Here is a 22,500-nt window from a genome sequence, read left to right as displayed (position 1 = left end):
TCTCATCTGAAGCAGTGCTGACTGGCAGTGCTAGGACTACCTCCCTATTTGCAGTCAAAAATAAAATGCTAATTTCCCCTGTTCCCTACTGAGAGAGAGAGAGAGAGATAGAGAGAGGGAAAGAGGGAGAGATGAAAAAAGAAGAGCAAGAGTGAGGGAAGGCTTTCCTTTAGTCTGTGTGAAAAACAGTTGTGCTCAAGTGGCTGTTCCTCCACTTAAACACAGCTCCCTACCCAGCTCTGAGTCGTTAACCACCTCAGCCGTATGCGCTGAAATGACGCCATGTCTCCATGACGATGCGTGCTATGGAGATGAGTTTGACCCAGGAGAGGGGTTGGGAATTATGGGGGTTAACGAGGGGTTATGTCTCCTAATTGGTACCTGACATCTGATTGAAACATTCAATGAATTGCTCTCGGCTGATTGAGTCTCATCCATTCATCTTTTCATTTACCATTTGACACTCTTCTTTTGGTTTATTGAGAGTCTCATTCATTCATTCATTCATCTGTTTTACACTCTTTCTTTCATTCATTCATGCTCACCATTTGCATCTTCATCATTCTCTGCCTGCATGTTTCACCAACCTCTTATCCCAATCTCCCCTTCCTCTGCTCCTATTCTATCACTTACTTCATCTCTTTCTCTCTTCTCTCTTCTCCCCCTCTCCTCTCTCCTGTTATCTGTTACTTCAGTGAGAAGCATTAAGATGCCGTCCTGTCTGATAGGATGTAATCAGCATGGAGGAGATGGATGTAATTGGTGATGAGTGTGTGTGTGTGTGTGTGTGTCTGTCTGTGTGTGTGTGTGCGTGCAATAATGCAGATGCGAAGATGGCGCTTTAATTTAACTCTGGGCTAACCGGTGCATCTCTCCATGCTGTGATAGGTCGAACTATCTGCCTAGTGCCTGCTTCCTCTCCAGATTCCAGATCACAGCTGAGGCTGCAACAGAGCTGGCTCTAATGTGGCCCTGATGTAGCCCTGATATGGCTCTGATGTGGCTCTGATGAGGCCCTGATGCGGCTCTGATCTGGCCCTGATCACCTCCCTCTGCTTCTCCCACTCCCCCCCTTTCTCTATCTCTCTCCCTCCCTTCCTCCCTCATCCTTCTGCTCTTTTTTTTCCCTCTTGAGCTCTTCATTCCCTCTCTCTCGCCCTCCTCATCTCCCTGTGTCTCCCTCTCTCTCTCTCCCCTCCTCATCTCCCTGTGTCTCCCCTCTCTCTCTCGCCCCCTCCTCATCTCCCTGTGTCTCCCTCTCTCTCTCGCCCTCCTCATCTCCCTGTGTCTCCCTCTCTCTCTCTCGCCCTCCTCATCTCCCTGTGTCTCCTCTCTCTCTCGCCCTGCTCATCTCCCTGTGTCTCCCTCTCTCGCCAGCCCACCCCTCAATCTCCCCCTCCCTCTTCATCAGCTCCCCTTGTACCCCCTCCCCTCTCTCTCCCTCTCTCCCCTTTCTACCCCCCTTCTCTTTCCCTCTCTTTCTCCCCCCTCTCTCTCTCTCTTTCCTCATTAGCTCCTGAGGGGCCCTGCTCTTCTGTGTGTTGCTGGTGTGCTGCTAGTAGGCTGGCTTATCACAGAGGAAAAGGCAAGCTGTGAAGGGCTGTAAAAATGTCTCAAGCAGCTTCTGAAAACGATCTGTGAAGGGCTGCAAAACGACTCAAGCAACTGACCTTTTTCTCTTCCTCACTTTTCTCATGCAATTTTATAAACAAGTGTTCCCATCTTCCCCCTTTCTTGATCAGTTACTACTTGTAAAAGCTACATTGTGACTGTGTTTTTGTCTAAGCAGCTCTGTCTTTTCCCCTGTCTCTCTTCAGGTACTACAGCGCCACCATCCTGCAGATGTCGGGAGTGCGGGACGATAAGCTGGCCATCTGGCTGGTGACGGTCACCGCATTCTCAAACTTCCTCTTCACGCTGCTCGGCGTGTGGTTGGTGGAGAGGGTGGGCCGACGCAGACTCACGCTGGGGAGCATCATAGGTAAGGGACGTGCACTAGGACACTACTGCAAGGCATTGTGGGTAGACAGCACTAAAATGTATCAGTATCCTTAACAAATGAGATGTGGTATGTGCTAAGCTTTCCTTCTCGACTCCACAGTATTGTGTAGTGCAGCAGCGGTTCCCGCGTACCACCACCTACATCCTGACTCGGCTCGCGCACCCCCACCATCTGACACATAACAACATAACACATTCTAGGCATCAGGTTTAATTAGCCGCCCTACATGATAACACATAACAAAATCAAAATGTGCAACTGGTTTATGAGCTCTCACACTAAAAAAAAACAGTGTGGAGAGCAACATTATGAAACACAAAGAACAGAGAACATTTAAGATTAAAAAAAAATCATTTGTAACACCTTTCCAACGTTGCCCTTTTCATCTCGCGTATCCCCTAGTGGAAGCTCGCGTGCCACCGGTGGTACACGTACCACAGTTTGGGAATCCCTGGGTCAATGCATGCGCTATATGCACAGAGGGCAGGCCAGCTGATATATTTGCCCAGCTGATATATTTGGGCAGCCAGCTGATATATTTGGTCAGCTGATATATTTGGGCAGCCAGCTGATATATTGGGTCAGCTGATATATTTGGCCAGCTGATATATTTGACCAGCTTATATATTTGGCCAGCTAATATATTCGGCCAGCTCATATTTGACCAGCTCATATATTTCCAGTGGAGCATCAGCCGTGTTGTAGCGGCATCTCCAATTTTGTGAGGTAGCCAGCGACCGCCACAGAGGGACGCAGCAGTGTTCACATGAGCTGCCAAAGGGCCTTCGCTGCACAGTGGCACAGTGGGGTACACCGCTGTCCAGAACTATGTGGCCTATATGGTGGGTAGAGAACACCGCAGTCCAGAACCATATGGCCTATATCGTGGGTAGAGAACATCGCTGTTCAGAACCATGTGGTCTGATTCGTGGGTAGAGAACACCGCTGTCCAGAACCATGTGGCCTACATCGTGGGTAGAGAACTCTCCAGCTAGAACACACAGTATCCCTATCAAGTTAGAGTTAGGCTGGGCTCACAACACAAGTTATATTAGAGACAGAGCTAAAGGAAGGCTTACTGTCTTGACTGTACAAACATGCACACACACACACACACACACACACTCTCTCTCTCTCTCAGTCAGTCCTTGAACCTTATTCAAACACTAGTGTCTCTTGTCCTTCATCCTTCCTTCAGTGCTCTCTTCTTTCCATCATTTCTCTTTTCCTTCTTTTCTTCCCCCCATCTTTATCCCCTGCACACACACACACACACACACAGCTAGAGCTAAAGGAAAGTTTACTGTCTTGACAGTATTGTGTAGTGGATTGCCGAGCCTTAGCACGGCAGTATGTGTTTGTGCCCAGTACCACGTGCCCTGCATCCACTGGTACCTACTGTATATTTGAATCTGCCCCGAGGTCATTTCCTCAACCCCTTCCCATCTCTCTCTCTTATACCCACTGACATCCTGTCCACTCTCCACTCTGCTGTCCATTAAAGGCTCAAAAAGCCGCCCAGCATAAGTCTATGTATTATTATGTACAGTAATTTTCTCTGGGTTTTCAGGAAAGGCTAAATGAATTGATGGTCGATTTGTGTGAGTGCAATAAACTGATGTGAGAATGACGCAGACTCATGCAATACATTTTTTATCTGTGATGCAATCACTGCGTTCAGAAGAAAGAAAGTACATTTTCTTTCTCAAGGGTGATTCAGCTAGAATTAGGAATCATGGGTAAGAAAAATACACACCATCGCGCTACATAATGAGCAAGGAGCAAACTGAAGCACACTCCTCTGTCCTCTGTGGATGAGGAGAAGCGTATGAAGAATCACACAGTGTAATGTGAAAAGAGCTCAGCCACGGAGTCGTTATGGGAAAACCACATTTGCCCGCACACAGCATTACTGTGACAATTGCTCTGGCGCACACACTGTTCTATTGAATTCAGAGAGTGCTGGGGGTCCTAAGTGACCTCACGCTCAGTGGAAGCATGGACAAGCTGTCTCTTGACCAGCTGGAGCACTGGGTTTCACATTCAGTCTTAGAGTGGCTAAGGTTCTACCCCCACAAGTCCCCAGTGTCTACAGCATACCCTGTGGTGTCCCGCAAGGTTCGGTTTTCGTCCCTCTCCAGTTTAACATACGCTAGCTTGCTCACAGTCTCTGTAGTAACCAATAAATTACTAACCCAACATAAGACAGAGTCATAGCCATAGACTCAATCAGCACTTTTAAAATAATCATCTTACTTGTATACTGCCAAATTCCTCTGGAATTTCTGTCTTTTTTAAGGTCCTCCTGCGTCTTTCAGGGTATATTGTTTGCTACATGTTTGTTTTACTGTCTTTCTGGCACTCACTGGCTTTCGTAAACATGCTGTTGTTTGCATAGGATGGCTCCGTTGTGTCAGTCACATTTCTTTTGGGATGGAAAAAATATTTTCTTTTATTTTTGTTACTATGGTGTTGTTAATGAATCTTAGATGCTTAGCTGTGTTGTGGTTGACAGTAATTGGAGAGCTTCTCCTAGCACTCTACCTGACTGTGTTCACAGCACTGGCATTTTATAAATCAGCTTCATAACGTTGTTAAGAGAGAAAGATCAGAGCGATTTGATTCCTAGTGGTTTTGTGTCGTCCTTAGACACTCTGGTGCTCGCTGTGTTTAATGTTGGTGCTTGTTTTGCATTAGTGCTCGTTCTTTGACTCAGTGCAGTTTATTACTGTAGTCAATCATGCCCTTAATAAATGCCCTGGTTGTAATACATGGCCCTGGTTGTTTTCTCTCTGCTGCACTGTGCTGTTTCCTATTCCTATCTGACAGCACTGAGTCCTCGTTGTGCGTTTATTTATTTTTCTTTCTTGCTTCTTTATTTATTTGGCTAATTGGCTTTTATTTGTTTTTATCCAAAGCGACTCACAGATGGCAATTAATTGCAGGGCCAGACTTCCTAGGGGTGAAGTGCCTTGCTCAAGGACACAACTGTGAAAGCCGGGAATTGAATCAACAAACTCAAATCATGTAGTTGTGCTGTTTTAAGGAAGATGCTATTGTTTAATTCCCCCTATTTGGTTCTGCTTCTTCTGTAGATGTGTGTCTGAGTCTAAATGTTCTGGTTCCTCTGTAGGTATGTGTCTGAGTCTAAATGTTCTGGTTCTGGTTCCTCTGTAGGTACGGCTCTGAGTCTAAATGTTCTGGTTCTCTGTAGGTACGGGTCTGAGTCTAAATGTTCTGGTTCTGGTTCTCTGTAGGTACGGGTCTGAGTCTGTGTCTGCTAGCCGTGGGCTTCTTGCTGTCTGCCCAGCACAGCCCTGCAGTCACGCTGCACCCCACTGGCCCCACGACGCTCAACTCCACCTGCGCAGCACACCTGTGAGTACCTGATATCACACACCCCTCTCTTCATCTCTCTTTTTTCCACACACCCCTCTCTTCATCTCTCTCTTTACCACACACCCCTCTCTGTCCTCTCTCTCTCTTTACCACACACCCCTCTCTGTCCTCTCTCTCTCTTTACCACACCCCTCTCTTCTTCTCTCTCTCACACACACACACACACCCAAACAAAGAAACGGACCATTTTCAGTAATGTGTGTATAATGGCTACAGCTGCCAACAGACCACTGTGTCCTTCACGCCATCTGTAAGATAGACACACACATACACACACACACACAGGCTCACACACAGGCTCGAATGCACAATAACAATAACACACAAACAAACACAAAACACACACACACACAGGCAGCATTACTCGCACAGACACAGACACATACTTACAGACACACACACACACACACGCACACACACACACACCCACACACACAGATTCAAACATAACAGTCTTTCAGCAACCTGAGTATAATCAATGCAAATTTAACCTACAAAAAAAGCATTGGTGCTAGCATGTAATGCAACATCAGTCTCTTTAACTAACCAAATCTTTTGAAATGCTGAAATTTATTCTATAAAGTCTCTGCGGCCTGATGCACTCTGTTCGGTTTGCGGTGATAGTCCAGCTGTGGTTGTAGTGTCCTCACTAGGGGCTTGTCATGTGTGTGCTTGTGTGAGCGGAAGCAGGTGTGTGTGTGTGTGTGTGATTGTGTGTGTGTGTGTGTGTGTGTGTGTGTGTGTGTGTGTGTGTGTGGGCGTGTGTGTGTGTGTGTGAGAGAGAGCTGGCAGTCCTGCTCCTGTTGCAGCGGATTACATCACATCACTCGGGCCATGGGGGCCGTCGTGTCGTCTCACATCGGCTGCCCTGTTCTCAGCATGTCCCTGTCGGTGGCCCATTCGTTCTGACCGCACTGAGCCCACGCCACGCTACGCCGGGACAGCACTGGTCACTGGGTTAGACGGGACGGCCAGAAGAGCAGAGCAGAGGAATGCAAAGGAAGCAATGTTTTGTGGTTTTAGACAGGCAGACATGGCAGTTACATCAGCAGCAGAGGAGTCCTTTGTGTGTGTGTGTGTGTGTGTGTGTGTGTGTGTGTTCTGCTGCCCTATCTGAGAGAGGGTAGCAGCTGGAGCACAGCTACCTCATTTTACCAGGAGTTCCTATCCCAGCGGCTCTGAGAGGGTTCTCTGAGACTTTTGGTGAAAGGTTCTGTTGGAGGGTTCTGGGAGAAGGTTCTGTGGGAGGGTTCTCTGAGACTTTTGGTGAAAGGTTCTGTGGGAGGGTTCTCTGAGACTTTTGGTGAAGGGGTCTGGTGGAGGGTTCTGGGAGAAGGTTCTGTTGGAGGGTTCCAGGAGAGGGTTCTGTTGGAAGGTTCTAGGAAAGGGTTCTGTTCTGCAGAGAGGTCCAGTCACCTGTGGGATGAGAGTTGAGCTATCGCTGTCCTTTAGTGCTGCAGTGTAACTTGAGAAGAGCTGTGCAAAATGGCCTCCTTTGGAACATGAAGGCAAGGTCGTCTCATGACCTTTATACATGTTGTGCGGAAAGGTCAACCCTCAAAAGTCACTGTGTGAAAGTGGTCAGGAGTGTTTCAGACAGATTCCAGAGGTCTTTTTTCATAAACCTTCTATTGAGAAGCGCACCGCCGATTTACAATGACGACTCGCTCAGGAAGCCAAAGATACAAATAGACACGTGATCTCCACGCTCCACACGCTCCACTCTCACGTGGTCCTCCTGAGTCCAGCGATGGGCACAGCAGGGGATGTCCTGCCTGCTGTAGAGACTGGTGGTCACTTGTTTGGGTGGTCACTTGTTTGGGTGATCACTTGTTTGGGTAATCACTTGTTTGGGTAATCACTTGTTTGGGTGATCACTTGTTTGGGGTTTGGGTAATCACTTGTTTGGGTGGTCACTTGTTTGGTCACTTGTTTGGGTGGTCACTTGTTTAGGGTTTGGGTGATCACTTGTTTGGGTGGTCACTTGTTTGGTCACTTGTTTGGGTGGTCACTTGTTTAGGGTTTGGGTGATCACTTGTTTGTGTGATCACTTGTTTGGGTGATCACTTGTTTGAGTGGTCACTTGTTTGGGGTTTGGGTGGTCACTTGTTTGGGTGATCACTTGTTTGGGTCATCACTTGTTTGGGTGGTCAGTTGTTTGTGGTCACTTGTTTGGGGTTTGGGTGGTCACTTGTTTGGGTGATCACTTGTTTGGGTCATCACTTGTTTGGGTGGTCAGTTGTTTGTGGTCACTTGTTTGGGTGGTCAGTTGTTTAGGTGGTCAGTTGTTTGTGGTCACTTGTTTGGGTGATCACTTGTTTGGGTGGTCACTTGTTTGCTTGTCTTGAGTGTTTTCTCACCTTTATCGGTGGTGAGTAGGTAGGTGTAAGGTGTAGGTATAAGATTGGAAAAAAGAGAGGGAGGTGTGTGTGTTGGTGTGTGTGTGTGTGTGTGTGTGTGTGTGTGTGTGTGTGTGTGTGTATGTGTGCGTGTAGGTGTAAGGTGAAGGTATTACAGTAGATTAGAAAAGAGAGGGAAGTGTGTTTGTGTGTGTGTGTGTGTGTGTAAGGTAGGTGTAAGGTGAAGGTATTAGATTTGAAAAGAGAGGGAGGTGTGCTCATTGACATTGATATTGGTCTCAGCAATAATCTGCTATTTTTATTCTAAAGATGCACTACAGGTTTACACACACAGGAAAGAGTCTGTGGTTTGCTGTGTGTGTGTCTTCCTGAGACTGTTAACTGCTGTGTTATGAAACCATCTGTGTTCTGTCTGAGCAAACACACCCCTTTAACACCAGCACACACACACACACACACACACACACACACAGATGTGGCACATTAGAAGGCGCAGCAGGGGTGTGATTGAATGCAGCTTACGGAGCTTAGCGACCAGGACAACAACAGAGTGATAACACACTCGCTAATTCCTGCCAGAGCCCAATTACATTCACAAAAGACGAGAGCGGTGATGATGATGATGATGGTGAGGCCATATACCTCTACAGTAGCAGTGCAGGGCGCTACTCTACGCTATGCTACGCTATGCTACGCTACCACCAAAGCTCCATGGTCAGAGTCCTTAACGACGTGTTTATGGATCTATCTAGGGCAGACAGATTCATGTAATCCAATTCACTTTGATGTATTGAAACAGACTAAGGCCATGCTCAATACGTTGTATTGTCTGGAAGCACCTCAAGGAAGGCTAGCCCTGAGATGGCTGTACTCCAAGAATGGGAGACGCTTTAGGGAATGATATGAGACGCTACAGCAGCAGCTGTTTGGAGTGTAGAGTGCTGTGTTTCTCATGCGTCCTGGATTAGTGCTACAAACAAACAAACAAACAAACTAAAGAAAACAAAAGACAAAGGACAGAGCATGAACATGGAACAGAGGTGTACATCTGTAATGCTATCCAAGGACACACTGCTATTGTGATCCACAACAGTTAAAACCCACAACGCTTTGGGTAGTGGAGAATGTCCAAACTTGATGGCACAGTGTATACGGGCTGTGTGCCACATGACGCCCTGTAGCAGATGATTTGGAGTGATGCCATGTCTTTATAGGAGCTGCTTCCACTACATTGTACCACAGACGGATGCAGCAGTTGTTCAGACATGTCTCTGGCTGATGATTAAAGTACTGTGTGCACAGACCGAGATACAACATGTATTTGCTCCATGACCCAGCAGATGATTTAAAGTGATACCATCTCTTCAAGAGCTCCCTACACTACTTGTACCCACACTGGATAGTTTATAATTAAAGTACCGTACTGCGTTGGGATGGATTATGATTAAAGTATATTTAAAGTACCTTACTGCATTGGGATGGATTATGATTAAAGTATAATTAAAGTACCGTAATGAATTAGGTTGGTTTATGATTAAAGTATAATTAAAGTACCGTACTGCGTTGGGATGGATTATGATTAAAGTATAATTAAAGTACCGTAATGAATTGGGATGGATTATGATTAAAGTATAATTAAAGTACCTTACTGAATTAGGATAGATTATGATTAAAGTATAATTAAAGTACCGTACTGAATTAGGTTGGTTTATGATTAAAGTATAATTAAAGGGGAACTTGGCAACTATTTCAACTTAATAAACCCGTTTAGAAATCATTTGGATGGTTAAATGACCTGTTCCGGTGAAAATGGTGACTTTCCCTTCTATCCTAAGCGTCCCCAGGCGGAAAACCAACCTTTGCAACATTGAGACTGCCGTCCCGGAAAGAGAAGTGAGAAACAAGAAACTCGTTTTAAATCGTGTTTCTTACCTTGTAACATCCACATAGTTCTGCGAAACTTATGCTAACAGTTAGCTAGCTTGTAAACAAATCCATGTGCTTTATCATTACCCTTTCACACAGTTTGAAATAGCATAATGTGCAATTTCTCCAGCAAAGGGGGAAATCCTGCCAAGTTTCCCTTTAAAGTACCGTACCAAAGTCCTTTTAGGCAAGTCCCTCCACTCGGCGGCCATATAGCAACGCTTTTTGGGCACTCATCGGGCATCCTATTCAGCAGAAATGCGTGTGCGCAAGGCTTCACGACACAAATCTTGCTCCAGCAGCGAGTTTACAACACATGATTGGCAAGATGTCTTCACAACATACCATATGATTGGCTCAATGTATTCACATCACACCACATGATTGGCTCAATGTATTTACATGTCAACGTTTTGGCGAGGAAGGGTTGGGATATGTGTAGACAACGGCCATATTGGCGCTACAAACTAACCCCATGCATTTCTATGGAGGATTTTTTGAGTGCTGTGTCTCCTCATTAGAAAATCTCTGACCGTACTGCGTTGGGATGGATTATAATTAAAGTATAATTAAAGTACCGTACTGAATTAGCATGGATGATGATTAAAGTATAATTAAAGTACCGGGCCCCAGCTGTGGCGCAATTGGCTGGGCACCTGCACGTACGCCGGCAACCCGGGTTCGATTCCCGCCCCGTGGTCCTTTCCGGATCCCACCCCTGCTCTCTCTCCCATTCGCGTCCTATCACTCTCCACTGTCCTATCATTAAAGGCATAAAAAGCCCAAAAAATATACTTAAAAAAAATTAAATAAAAAAAGTACCGTACTGCGTTGGGATGGATTATGATTAAAGTATAATTAAAGTCCCGTACTGCGTTGGGATGGATTATGGTTACAAAGAAATTAAATTACCGCACTGAATTAGGATGGTTTATGATTAAAGTATAATTAAAGTACTGTACTGAATTAGGTTGGTTTATGATTAAAGTATAATTAAAGTACCGTACTGAATTAGGTTGGTTTATGATTAAAATATAATTAAAGTACCTTACTGCGTTGGGATGGTTTATGATTAAAGTATAATTAAAGTACCGTACTGAATTGGGAAGTATAATTAAAGTATAATTAAAGTACCGTACTGACTTAGGAAGTATAATTAAAGTATAATTAAAGTACCGTACTGAATTAGGATGGTTTATGATTAAGTACTGTACTGCGTTGGAGCACAACCAGGCAGAGCTGGTGAGGACATCATTCTATGGCACAGATGAATATTGGATGATTTGTCAGTGGTGTGTTCAGGTGTTGCAGGAGATTTGAAGCTCAGGTATGTGTGTGTGTGTGTGTGTGTGTGTGTGTGTGTGTGTGTGTGTGATTCTCCCCCCTCCCCATAGGTCCTGTGAGCCCTGCATGCTGGACCCCAGGTGTGGGTTCTGTTACCGTGAGAACGGGTCAGCGGTGTTCTCTTCCTCCTGTGAGCCGGTCAATGGAGCGTCCACTGAGAGAGCAGCGTGGGGCAGGTAAGGGGGTGTGTGTGCGCGTGTGTGTGTGTGTGTGTGTGTGTGTGTGTGTGTGTGTGTGCGTGTGTGTGTGTGTGCGTGTGTGTGTCTGCGTGTGTGTGTGCATGTGCATGTGTGTGTTCGTGTGTGTGTGTGAGAGAGAGTATGTATGGGAGTGTGTGCTTGACAGGTAGAGAGTGTGTATATCATTGGACTGTGTTTGTGGTCATGGGTGTGTAAATGTGTGTGCGTGTATGTGTGTCTGTGTGTGTGTGTGTGGGTGTGTGTGCGTGCATGTGTGTGTGTGTATGTGTGTGTGTGTGTGTGCATGCATGTGTGTGTCTGTGTGTGTGCATGTTTGTGTATCCTGTGTGACGTTGCATGCTGTATTCTCCCTCAGGTGTTCCAACGTGACGGTGCTGAAGGAACATAGTGAGCTATACCTTCTGCCCAACATCCTACTCATGGTGTGTGTGTGTGTGTGTGTGTGTGTGTGTGTGTGTGTGTGTGTGTGTGTCTCCCTCAGGTGCTCCAACGTGACGGTGCTGAAGGAACACACCTACTGGGCCTATAACTTCTGCCCCACGTCCTACTCATGGCTGGTGCTGTTAGGGCTGGTGCTCTACCTGGCCTCCTTTGCTCCAGGTGAGCAGGGGTCACTGCGGACACGCCTTCAAAATAAAAATGTGTGTGATTGTTTGGTCTGTCAGGTTTATCCCTGTCAGAGATGTTGCTGCCAGTGACTATATGGAACAGAACGGTGGCTTCAGTTCTATAGAACGTAACTAAATGCAGCTATGCTGTCCATCCTCACATACAGTCATTGGTCAGCCTACTTGGTTAGTTCTACTTCTAACCCAACAGAAATGGAAGTAGTGATAACAAATGCACCCTTTTTCTGTTCATGGGATTTGGGATTTGACCCAGAGGCTAGAGGAGCAGACAGGAAGAGTTGTGTTCGAGGGTTAGCTTCAGCCATCATCTCTTTGGTGGGAGCTTTTTTGTAGGCGAACTTCAGAGGTCTATGGCCCAACTCGAGGGGCGGCAACAAACATGCATTTAAAAATCTCACTGCACGCAATTGGATAACACTAGAACATGTTTACTCTGAATGATTTTGGACTACGACGCAATCGGATAACACTACGACCAATGTGTACTGTCCTCCGACGTTGCAGCGCTGTCCTCATCAGTTTAGCTGGTTCTCCGGAATGCAAGGGGAAAAGTAACATGCGTCATTGCTCATTGCCAGTGTCTCGCAGAGACAATTCCATTGTGCTCTCGCGAGAACTCTGGATTTCCAGGGTAAGCTAGCCTAGCATCAGCCATTGAAATTGATGGGGGTGGTACCTCCTCCCTCTCTTCAGTTATATATGATATTTATTCAGAATTATTTTTAGACAATTTTTTAGTCATTTATCAATTGATTATTAAGATAATTATTTCTTCGTTGATAAAACTGTTATCATATTGGAGACCATTAGAGGGCCTCACTGATCTAAGTTCAGCACCTCCCTCCTGCTCCCTGTGCCTCTCTGTCTTCTGATTGGTGGCAATTCTCAGGGATGGGTCCGATGCCGTGGACGGTGAACTCCGAGATCTACCCGCTGTGGGCCAGAAGCACAGGCAACGCCTGCTCAGCCGGTACCAACTGGACCTTCAACGTCCTGGTGTCCCTCACGTTCCTGCACATGGCACAATACCTGACCTACTATGGTAAACACAAACACACACACACACAGACTCACACACACACACAAATACACACACACACATAAACTCACACACACACACACACACACACACACGCTCAGTACTCGTACTCAATGTACCAAACCTGGCCATTAGCGTCCTGAGACCAGGTCGTTCTGCTTTAATACACCTGACCTAACATGCTCTTATGGTGCGTTCATGAGCAACTGGGAAGTGGGAAAATTACACAGTTTAGGGGGGTTCGTCACACCTGACCTGGGGACTTCCCAGTTTGAAGTGGGGGCTTTGGGAGAGCTCCCAGGGGAATGTTTTGATGTTACTCGGCATAGTGAACGGTCTCACTTCGGAAGTGGGGAGTTTAGGGGGAAGTGGGGGCAGCCGTGGCCTACTGGTTAGCACTTCGGACTTGAAACCGGAGGGTTGCCGGTTCGAACCCCGACCAGTAGGCATGGCTGAAGTGCCCTTGAGCATGGCACCTAACCCCTCACTGCTCCCCGAGTGCCGCTGTTGCAGGCAGCTCACTGTGCCGGGATTAGAGTGTGCTTCACCTCACTGTGTGTTCACTGTGTGCCGAGTGTGTTTCACTAATTCACGGATTGGGATAAATGCAGAGACCAAATTTCCTTCACGGGATCAAAAGAGTATATATACTTATACCTATACTTACTTATACTTAGAAGTTGGAACCTTCCCACTTCTCAGTCGCATGAACGCACTTCCCTTTCTTCCCTCCTCTCCCTCCGACTACACTTTTTGACTAGTGATCAAAACTTCTGCACTCTCTCTGATAATAGTATTGATTGATGTCTGCCGTATTTGGATTAGATTGTATTCAGCATGCAAAGTCAGATTTTCATTGCATTGTGGGTATTGTAGTTCAGCAACACAACCTTGTGCTCTTTTCTCTGTAGGAGCATTCTTCTTGTACTCAAGCTTTGCTTTGCTGGGGTTCCTGTTTATTTACGGCTGTTTGCCCGAGACCAAGGGGCGGAGGTTGGAGGAAGTGGAGTCTCTGTTCGAGAACCAGCTGTGCTCCTGTGGCGTCACCGACTCTGACGAGGGTCGGCAGGTGGAGTACATCCGGGTCAAAGGTAGCAATTACCACCTGTCTGACAACGACGCCTCCGACGTGGAATAGACTGGCTAAGAATGACTACAGAAGCCTGCCAACACATACACACACACACACACAAACACACACACACACTGGCCAACACAGTCACGTGCACACACATACAGTACACACACACTATACTGTCTTTGGTCCTTAAACCCTGGACCATGTCGTAGGAGTGAAGTGGGGGGTGATTGGCTGCTCTACACCTGCATGATGGGTGGGCTGCCCCTATCAGCCCAATCAGGTTCTGTCTTAGTCATGACATCACCACTAGAGTCAGAGGAGACCGTGAAGGAGGAAGGGTAATTCTGTTTAAAAGCCAGACGTCAGCGTAGTACAAAGCTATCCGTGTCTTAACGAACAGTGTCTCCATTTTGAGTTCTCACACGTGCTCCTGCCACACTCGACAGCTGTGTTAGTACTGTGGTGACTGTTGCTGTGACTGTATTGTAACATGTAGACCGGACCAGCTTACAAACACCAACTTGCATACCCCAGGGTGCTGGACACACACCTGCTGCCTCCTACAGGCTGCTTATTCGGTTCGGGTCTTATTCGGTTCGGGCCCAAGCTGAGCCTGAATTCTACCCAGAGCTCTTCATGGCCAGGTGTTTCTTTAGCAAACAGCATATGATACATGACTACCAGGTCATTCATATTATCCAAACAAGAGTACCTCAGGTACAGTAAAATGGACAGGGAGTATTCAAATCAACGTATAGTGCCCAAACCAGATTGCCTTTGTCTAATGAGAACTTCCTCAGAAACAGAAGCATTTGACCATGGTTGTATTGCCTCAGGAGGGCCAATGGCTCTCCAGTGCCATTCGGCTTTGTGTTGGCCACATAACATTATACTCGTTATATAGACGTTACCTCTGCACACCTGTATCAGGTTTGTAGGATCAAAACAATCGATATAGATACACTACATAATATATGAGATCTTGTTTTCCCCTCTAAACTCTTGAACTGCGCTGTAAATAATGAACCTGTATTCAGTGGTTTTACTCAACAGATTTTATTTCCGTTGTTAAAGAATCAACCTAGCTAGAGGCTATTTAGCTAATGCTAAATGCGATTTATTTGGTCTTAAAGGGAAACTCTGCTGTAACAACAACCTAGAAAGTCTGTACAAGTCGACTACCGAACTCTTCTCCTTTTGCGTCCGTTGACAGTAGCTTGTGCCACATTCAGTAATCGACATACAGATGTTCTCCACACAAAATGACAGCAAGCGCAAGGTAATGCACCGACTGCACAAACATTTGTTTTTTATGCTCTTTCTTTACGCTTAAAAAGGTAAAAATATGTCAGTTTGTCTCCACTGTAGCATACTTAGCATGAACCTATTGCCTCCATAGTAGCATCGATAGCATGATTTGGTTAATGGCTTTAAAAAGCCATTTACTTTTGTAAATTTGCTAAATTTGCCACCAAAGGCTATGCTATATGCTATTCAGTTGTTACTGCATATTCCAGTCTTACTCAAAATTCCACCGATTGATGTTGTTTAGATCCCAAATGAAAATGTACACACATCATCATCCAGGAATAGGTTGTTGTTAGACAGGAGTTTACAGTATCTTAAATGGCCATTTGTTTTCTATCTATTTATTTTTTCTTTATGCCGAATTTAATTTCTTGTCTTCCTTCATGGCCCTTAGTACAAAAGGCAGAGTATATCTGTTTGTGAACATGACTAAGTGAGAGTATTTGTTTTTGAAATTACAAAGAGAACCATTCTCTGCAGTGTTCTGTTTTAGATATTGTAGTTGTGAGTGAGTTTATTTCTCTCTCTGGTAGTCAAGCACACAGATGTCTGTGACTAGCTGACCTGGAAAGTGGTTGTCATATCATTGCTGAAGTTAAACTTGTGTATTATGGGTAACGTTAAATTAAAGCGGAATTGTAGCTATTGTAGAGGTACAAAATGACAATAGCGCCATGCTCTCACTCTGACCACTAGCTACTGGTTACACCGCTAACTGACTGATCCGATTGTGATCCGCATAGAATTTTATTCAATGAAGCAGATAGTATTGAATAGTATGTTTGGTCATCTGTGGTCCATGAAGCAGAGCACATTATCCATAAAACTTGCACTGTGTTTCAAAGTAAATAGAGGAACTCAATCAGGGTGTTTAGCGACTAAAACGCAACAAACACAATTCAGTTAGCCTCTACGTGTCTGCTTGCTATTTTTTTCCCTTGAGTGCTGCACAGACCTTGTCTCTAAGACAAGCACACTTTACATAGTATATTGTGTGACGTTACTCATGTGTTTTTAAGTGCACAGGTTAAAGTTTTAGAGGAGGCACACGTCTCAGACAGACTACATTTCCTCCTGTCGAGGTTAATTTTTAGATAACGTGATTGTAGATCTATAGAAGATCTAGATAATCTGATTGTCGATCTGTAGAATTACATCATGAGCTGTACATGTGGCTCCAAGAGAGCCACTAGTGTTTATTAATGTGATAAATTCAAATTTCACATTGCACTTTGGTGTAGACCAATAACATTCATGCACATCACACACACTAAGTCCACAGGTATATTGATGAATTTTGTTTCCATTTTCAGAAAGGGAGAACATCCATGTTGTTTTTTTGATTTACACAGTTTAAAATGTAGTGTTTCTACTGTACATTCAAAACTTGTGATGACCCATTCGCCTCCAGTGCTGTACAGTACATTTCAATAGTGTTGCTGTAAATGTTTTGCTAGAAATTTATATTCTATAAAACTAAATTAAATATATTAATGACAATTTCAAAAACTTGAATCTGTACCAGGAAAAAAAAAGAATAAAAAAAAAATATCAAACGTGTCTTGGAACTTGGATTTATTGTTTTTTTTTATGTCTCTGTTTCTCTGTGTGTGTGTTTGTGTTTGTGTGTTTGCATGCAGGTGTATGTGTGCATGACTAAAAATGTGTCTCTATTTCTTACGGCCTCACTTGTACATGTAGATGTACACACACACTGCCCTTGTCTTGTGCCACAGTGTGTGTTTTTTTCTCCCCTGTCGCTGCTGTTCCCATCTCACTTTTTTCTGCGTTTCATCATCAGCAGAATGTCTGCGATTTCCTGAAGTGTCTCGGCCTCCTCTGAGACGCTCTTCTCACCTCTCTCCTCCTCCTCCTCCTCTTCCGCCGCTTCTTCTGTATCCCTCTCTCCTGCTCTTGTCGTCGCCTCAGAAAGCGTCAGGTTTTCACACCGCTCCTGTTCCGCGCTCTGTTCCGCCACGCGCCGCCCGTCACCTTCCTGCCTGTCCTCCTCTCCGCCACCGCCGAGCACTGAAGGGTGCTCTCTTCTCACCTCTGCAGGAGAATGGAGAACATTTGAAAGAAAAGAAGGAAAAAAACACAACAGCACAACATGTGGCGAGATGTGAGGGTGAGAGAGAGAGAGAGAGAGAGAGAGAGAGAGAGAGAGAGGTAGAGGAAGGAAGAGGGAAGAAAAAGAGACAAACCCAAGGGAGTCAGAAAGGCGAGAGATTAAGGGCAAAAACACAGACAGAAGGATAGAGAAGGGAGGGGGAGACTGAGGTGAGCGAGGGAGGACAGAAGACAATGTGGGAGAGAAAGAAGAAGAAAGTGATGAATGGAAGATGAGTCTAAGAGGGTGTCTACGGTAAAGAGCACTAGCTATGCTAATTGTGGGCTAATTGTTAATTGCCAGGGGACAGCAGATGTAAATTAGCCTGAGGCTAACTCTGGTACAACGCATCTAACGGCAACATTTGTGCTTAAAATTGTACATGGTCCCTTGCAAATTAATCAACTGATTTGACAATCTACCATAAGCATTTACCAGATGCATGCTTGATTGTGAATGGCTATTGATCGCTAATGGTTCATATTTGTAGATGTAGTATTCATAATATGGAAATGTTCTGGATATTGTGGTCCCAAGGGCTTACTGAAAGAGGAAGTGAAGGAGTGAGATGGAGCGTGAGAAAAAAAGGAAAACGGAGGGAAAGGGGGGTGGGGGGCGTAATGAGTGGGTGATAATAAGAAAAGTGTGAAAGCTTGTATTATTAAGTGCCTATTTTTAATGCAGCTTTAATGCTGCTGAAACCCTGCTAACGTGCCAACACGTGTGTCAAAAGACTCCTCCATCTCCTCGACATCCAGCCAGCCACCCGCCCCACGCCCTCAGCATGTCCGTCCGTCTGTCTGTCTGTCCGTATGTGATAATTACACTGCCTGGGAAAACAATGGAGACACTGCCTTATGTAAGCCAGCACCACGGAGGTTATTTTTACCCTCTGTGCTGTGCTGGTGGAGGATGCGGGATCGGACTCCCAACACGGGCGTGGGGGGCTGGTCCACGGCCACCGCCGCGCAGGGATGCCTCACGGCCCCATGCTGCTGGGCCCAGGTGTGCAGAGGAGCGGCTGCTGACACTGACGACGGCGTCGGTCCAAACCTATTGCACTCCGGAGTGGGAATTGGAGAGTGTGTGTGAGCTCCCCCTCGTGTCTGCCAGGGCGTGTTCTGCTCTCGAGTGTAACTGTGAGTGTGAGTGTGTGTGTGTGACTCTGCCGGAGTCGTGGCGGAGCCCAGCCAATTCTGAGATGCTTTCTTGAGGAGCTCATTCTTGTGCTCATACTGCCCCCTGGTGAAGCGAGGGGGAACTGCAGGCATATGAGATGGGGACTTGGGGTAATGGTGGTGCTCCGTCTCGGCTGCAGTGCTTCTAATGTCCCGTGGGGGGCACCACTGAGTGGAGGCATCAGTGAGGGTGGGGCGTGGGATGGGTGTCGTCTGGGTGCCCACCTCCTGGGTTTGAGGGGCGGGTTGCGGAATTGCTGCGGGGGGCTCAGCCGTCCTGCCGCCTGGCTGGTGGGTGTTACCTGGCGCAGCCCGAGCCGGAACATACTGGTCTTCACCACAGCCCCTCCAACTCCCACGATTCTTTGCAGCGTCACAAGGAACCGGGCGGCCAGACTTGTGTGCCATTCTGCCCTTGTCTTCACTGTAGAAAAGTAAAAGGAATTCAAAATCATTGCTTCATCACATCTTAATATGTTAATAGAGTTAGTCATACATACTGTATTATAGAAAAAGCAAGGGGAACACTGGGTCGAAAATGTTTGCTGCAATAACTACAGGTTGCTCATCAAAACTGTGCCTCTAAGGCATCAGAGACAGATTCTGTACATGTTCAGGATCACACCAGAATTTCATTTTTGTGAAAATGTATAATATTACATATTACAACACTGCTTAACTAGCTTCTATAAGTAGGAGGACCCAGTAGGAAAAATGTGGGCGGGGGAAGTGGTTCAGCACTGCTCTCCCATGCCCACATCCACGGCTGAAGTGCCCTTGAGCAAGGCACCTAACCCCTCACTGCTCCCGAGCGTCGCTGTAGCACTTGAGCAAGGCACCTAACCCCTCACTGCTCCCGAGCGCCGCTGTAGCACTTGAGCAAGGCACCTAACCCCTCATTGCTCCCCAGGCGCCGCTGTAGCAGGTAGCTCACGGCTCCGGGTTAGTGTGTGCTTCACCTCACTGTGTGTTCACTGTGTGCTGTGTGTGTTTCACTAATTCACGGATTAGGATAAATGCAGAGACCAAATTTCCCTCACAGGATCAAAAGAGTATATTTACATACTTAATACTTATGCCTTACTTTTGACTGTGTTGCTGAATATCAGACAGGTCGTGCTGGGTGAATGTGCTGTGAGAGTTCAGAAAGGGTGTGTCCAACTCCACACACTTCCTGGTGCATGATGCTTCCAAAGCATCATGCGTGTTATGCTGGCAACAGCAATCGTCCTCTTCCTGCACAGCATCAGAATCAATGACAGCATCGAAATCACCACAGCATCAGAATCAATGACAGCATCAGAATCAACGATAGCATCAGAATCACCACAGCATCAGAATCACCAAAGCATCAGAATCAACAACATCATCAGAATCAACAACAGCATCATAATCACCACAGCATCAGAATTAACAACAGCATCAGAATCAACAACAGCATCAGAATCACCACAGCATCAGAATTAACAACAGCATCAGAATCAACAACAGCATCAGAATCACCACAGCATCAGAACAAACAGAAAGAGTAAAACACTCTGTTTATCTGCCAAAACAGGTAGGCTACACCAGGAACATAAATGAAGTGTTTTGTTCATGGAGCATTAAAATAGTTTTAACACGCCGATATTACGCCTGGTGTAGCCAGTTCCATGATGATTATAGTGGAAGCTAATCGTTGCAGCTTTATGTTTATGTTTAGTTTTTAACAGACAAGTTTGTTCAAAGTGTCTTACAATTACCAGTACACATTACATCAACATTAAAATGAATAGTCATACAGCCTCACAAATTCCAATATTAACTTAATAACAGAGTATATCAAATTTAACAGAATAATAACAATACAAATATATATGAACCCTGACTAAGTAAAAATGAATTAGTTAGATACAAGGTTTAACAATTATTTTGTATGAACTCTCAATTAATAAATGGCTTCAACAAACAGATACAATTCATATAAGTCTGTGTGAGGGAAAGAGGTTTACTGCTAGTATTCCAGGTCCCATACTCACATCATCAGAGTCACTGGGGTTACAGCCTTCTCTAGGGGAGTAGCTGGGAGACTCGCTCCTTACTGATACCTGCTCATATCCACCATCTGCACAAGGAAGAGACCAGACAAGACAACTGTTTAGTTTTGCTCAACATCATTAGCCACTAAGTATGTGTAATATACTGCAGTTTTAATAATATTATACAGTTATAAATATTATAAAGTTTTATATAGTCCATTTTATTTTGTATGCATGCAGAAAAATGGCTATTTCTGTTATTTTTAATTGACTTACCTTGTCTGCTGTCTGCACACGTGAACATCTGTTTTAAGAGAACGTACAGAGAATGAATGTCCATTCACACACACACTAGCGCAAAAAAAATAGTTTTTCTCAGCCACTTTGGTGCATTTCTCGAATCATAATGCACATTTGTACAACAGTGCAATTTTTTCAAAACAATGAGTGCAAACTGCACAGCATAGTGAATAAGCTGCAAAAGCGCGTGTCTTGCTCAAAACGCTTATCGTAATTCATGCCTCAAAAGCAGGTATTTATGCCAATGAAAAAGTCAGTGCAATCAGAATGACAAGTCATGATGCCATTGTTTAAGCTGTGTCGAGATTGTTGTCAATATGACAGTTTACTCTGTATTTTCTAATAAACAATGTGCAAGGCAACACTATTATCTATTCCAAAACTACAAGGTTACACATTATTGTGTGTGGAGGGGGTTGATTGCAAAACAGCGGATATGTTTCAAAGTTTATACTGTTGACAGACATTGTGACAGTATAAAGAAAACTAAGTCTTTTACAGCATTGTACAAAAGAAAAATATCCAATATAACGTAAAACACCCCTTGGTCAGAGCTGTGCACCACTGTACATCTTTCTATACTGTATATCCTGACATTCCTGTCTGTCAGGTCACATACATTTGCTAAACAGATTATGACAAGTGATGAAATAAAGCCAATTTGTTTTATGGGGTGGGACTATTCAGCAGGGAACCAGTATAATGCATTTTGACCAACATGACATTAGAAAATAAAAAAAACAGCAGACATTTGTATAAAATCAGTTTCGTGGATGTACGAAAGCATTGCTATTTGTTCAAAATTGGGAGAAACTGCTTCAAGGATGTGCACAAGTGATACGATGATATGGAGTTTGAACAGTTTTAAGAATCACCATTCTGATCTGAGAAATGTGCCAAAGCAACTGAGAAATTTGTAATAAAATACGACACAAATCTCTGTCCTCCTCTTTGTCAGTTTTAATCTTCACCACTAGATGTCGATGTAGGAACTCTTCTTCCCAATTGTGAGCTGTAGATATTCCATAACAGTCTATGACTGGACACCCAATACAATTACATCTGTCACAACAATATTAAAATGCCCATTATCATCACACTTACGGTTCTCACAAGATCCTGCTCAGCACCTCTCTGCTGTGACTCTACAATGCCCCTTAGGAGGAAAGAAAACACCTATAATTAGTCTCCCTCCTCACCGTCGTCTCCAAGTAAGACTCTGTGTCCCACACTTAAGGGCTGTACACACCAGGAATGATCACTATAAAGATAACTATAACTATAGCAATAAAAACATCCTCACTGACCAGTTTTAAAGAAAGTCTCTCCTTGTGTTGATGAATGTGATGTCTGATTGTAGTTAGCTTCTTATCATTCTCAAAATTGCTCTGAAAGTGATTCCCAACGTTCTTTGTGTCATTATCGTTATACAGTAGTTTGCGTGGACATTGTCATTCATATTAGCTAGAGTGATACTTTTATGTTGTTATCGTTGTAGTTATCACTCTTGGTGTTAACGGCCCTTGACAGTGGGATCCAATCAGCTGTACTAACCCCAGGTCCACTGCAGAGGACATGAACGTCTCAGAGGCCCCCCTGGAAAGGA

The 22,500-nt window shown here is 45.0% G+C and overlaps 2 protein-coding genes across 2 annotated transcripts in view; one reads left to right on the top strand and one right to left on the bottom strand.

The window, feature by feature from the left end:
• LOC125310334 (proton myo-inositol cotransporter-like) overlaps nucleotides 1-16,848 on the top strand; it is an 89,488-nt gene extending 72,640 nt beyond the window's left edge. The window contains exons 4-9 of the mRNA XM_048267637.1: nucleotides 1,818-1,981; nucleotides 5,260-5,380; nucleotides 11,082-11,207; nucleotides 11,713-11,831; nucleotides 12,750-12,902; nucleotides 13,811-16,848. Coding sequence (XP_048123594.1) covers nucleotides 1,818-1,981; nucleotides 5,260-5,380; nucleotides 11,082-11,207; nucleotides 11,713-11,831; nucleotides 12,750-12,902; nucleotides 13,811-14,037 — 910 coding nt within the window. The 3' untranslated portion in view covers nucleotides 14,038-16,848. The remainder of the gene's footprint in view (nucleotides 1-1,817; nucleotides 1,982-5,259; nucleotides 5,381-11,081; nucleotides 11,208-11,712; nucleotides 11,832-12,749; nucleotides 12,903-13,810) is intronic.
• A 40-nt stretch (nucleotides 16,849-16,888) lies between these two features.
• The window catches only part of LOC125310332, a 10,433-nt gene continuing 4,821 nt past the window's right edge, over nucleotides 16,889-22,500 (bottom strand). The window contains exons 10-16 of the mRNA XM_048267634.1: nucleotides 22,449-22,490; nucleotides 21,999-22,050; nucleotides 20,871-20,898; nucleotides 20,595-20,680; nucleotides 19,661-19,812; nucleotides 18,288-19,000; nucleotides 16,889-17,340 (exon numbers count right to left, since the gene is read on the bottom strand). Of these exons, the coding sequence (XP_048123591.1) occupies nucleotides 17,063-17,340; nucleotides 18,288-19,000; nucleotides 19,661-19,812; nucleotides 20,595-20,680; nucleotides 20,871-20,898; nucleotides 21,999-22,050; nucleotides 22,449-22,490 (1,351 nt within the window). The 3' untranslated portion in view covers nucleotides 16,889-17,062. The remainder of the gene's footprint in view (nucleotides 17,341-18,287; nucleotides 19,001-19,660; nucleotides 19,813-20,594; nucleotides 20,681-20,870; nucleotides 20,899-21,998; nucleotides 22,051-22,448; nucleotides 22,491-22,500) is intronic.

Source organism: Alosa alosa, chromosome 17 (genome assembly GCF_017589495.1).
Source record: "Alosa alosa isolate M-15738 ecotype Scorff River chromosome 17, AALO_Geno_1.1, whole genome shotgun sequence".
NCBI lineage: Eukaryota > Metazoa > Chordata > Actinopteri > Clupeiformes > Clupeidae > Alosa > Alosa alosa.
The sequence above is the reverse complement of the archived record's forward strand: the minus strand, read 5'-3'. Positions and strand labels throughout refer to the sequence as shown.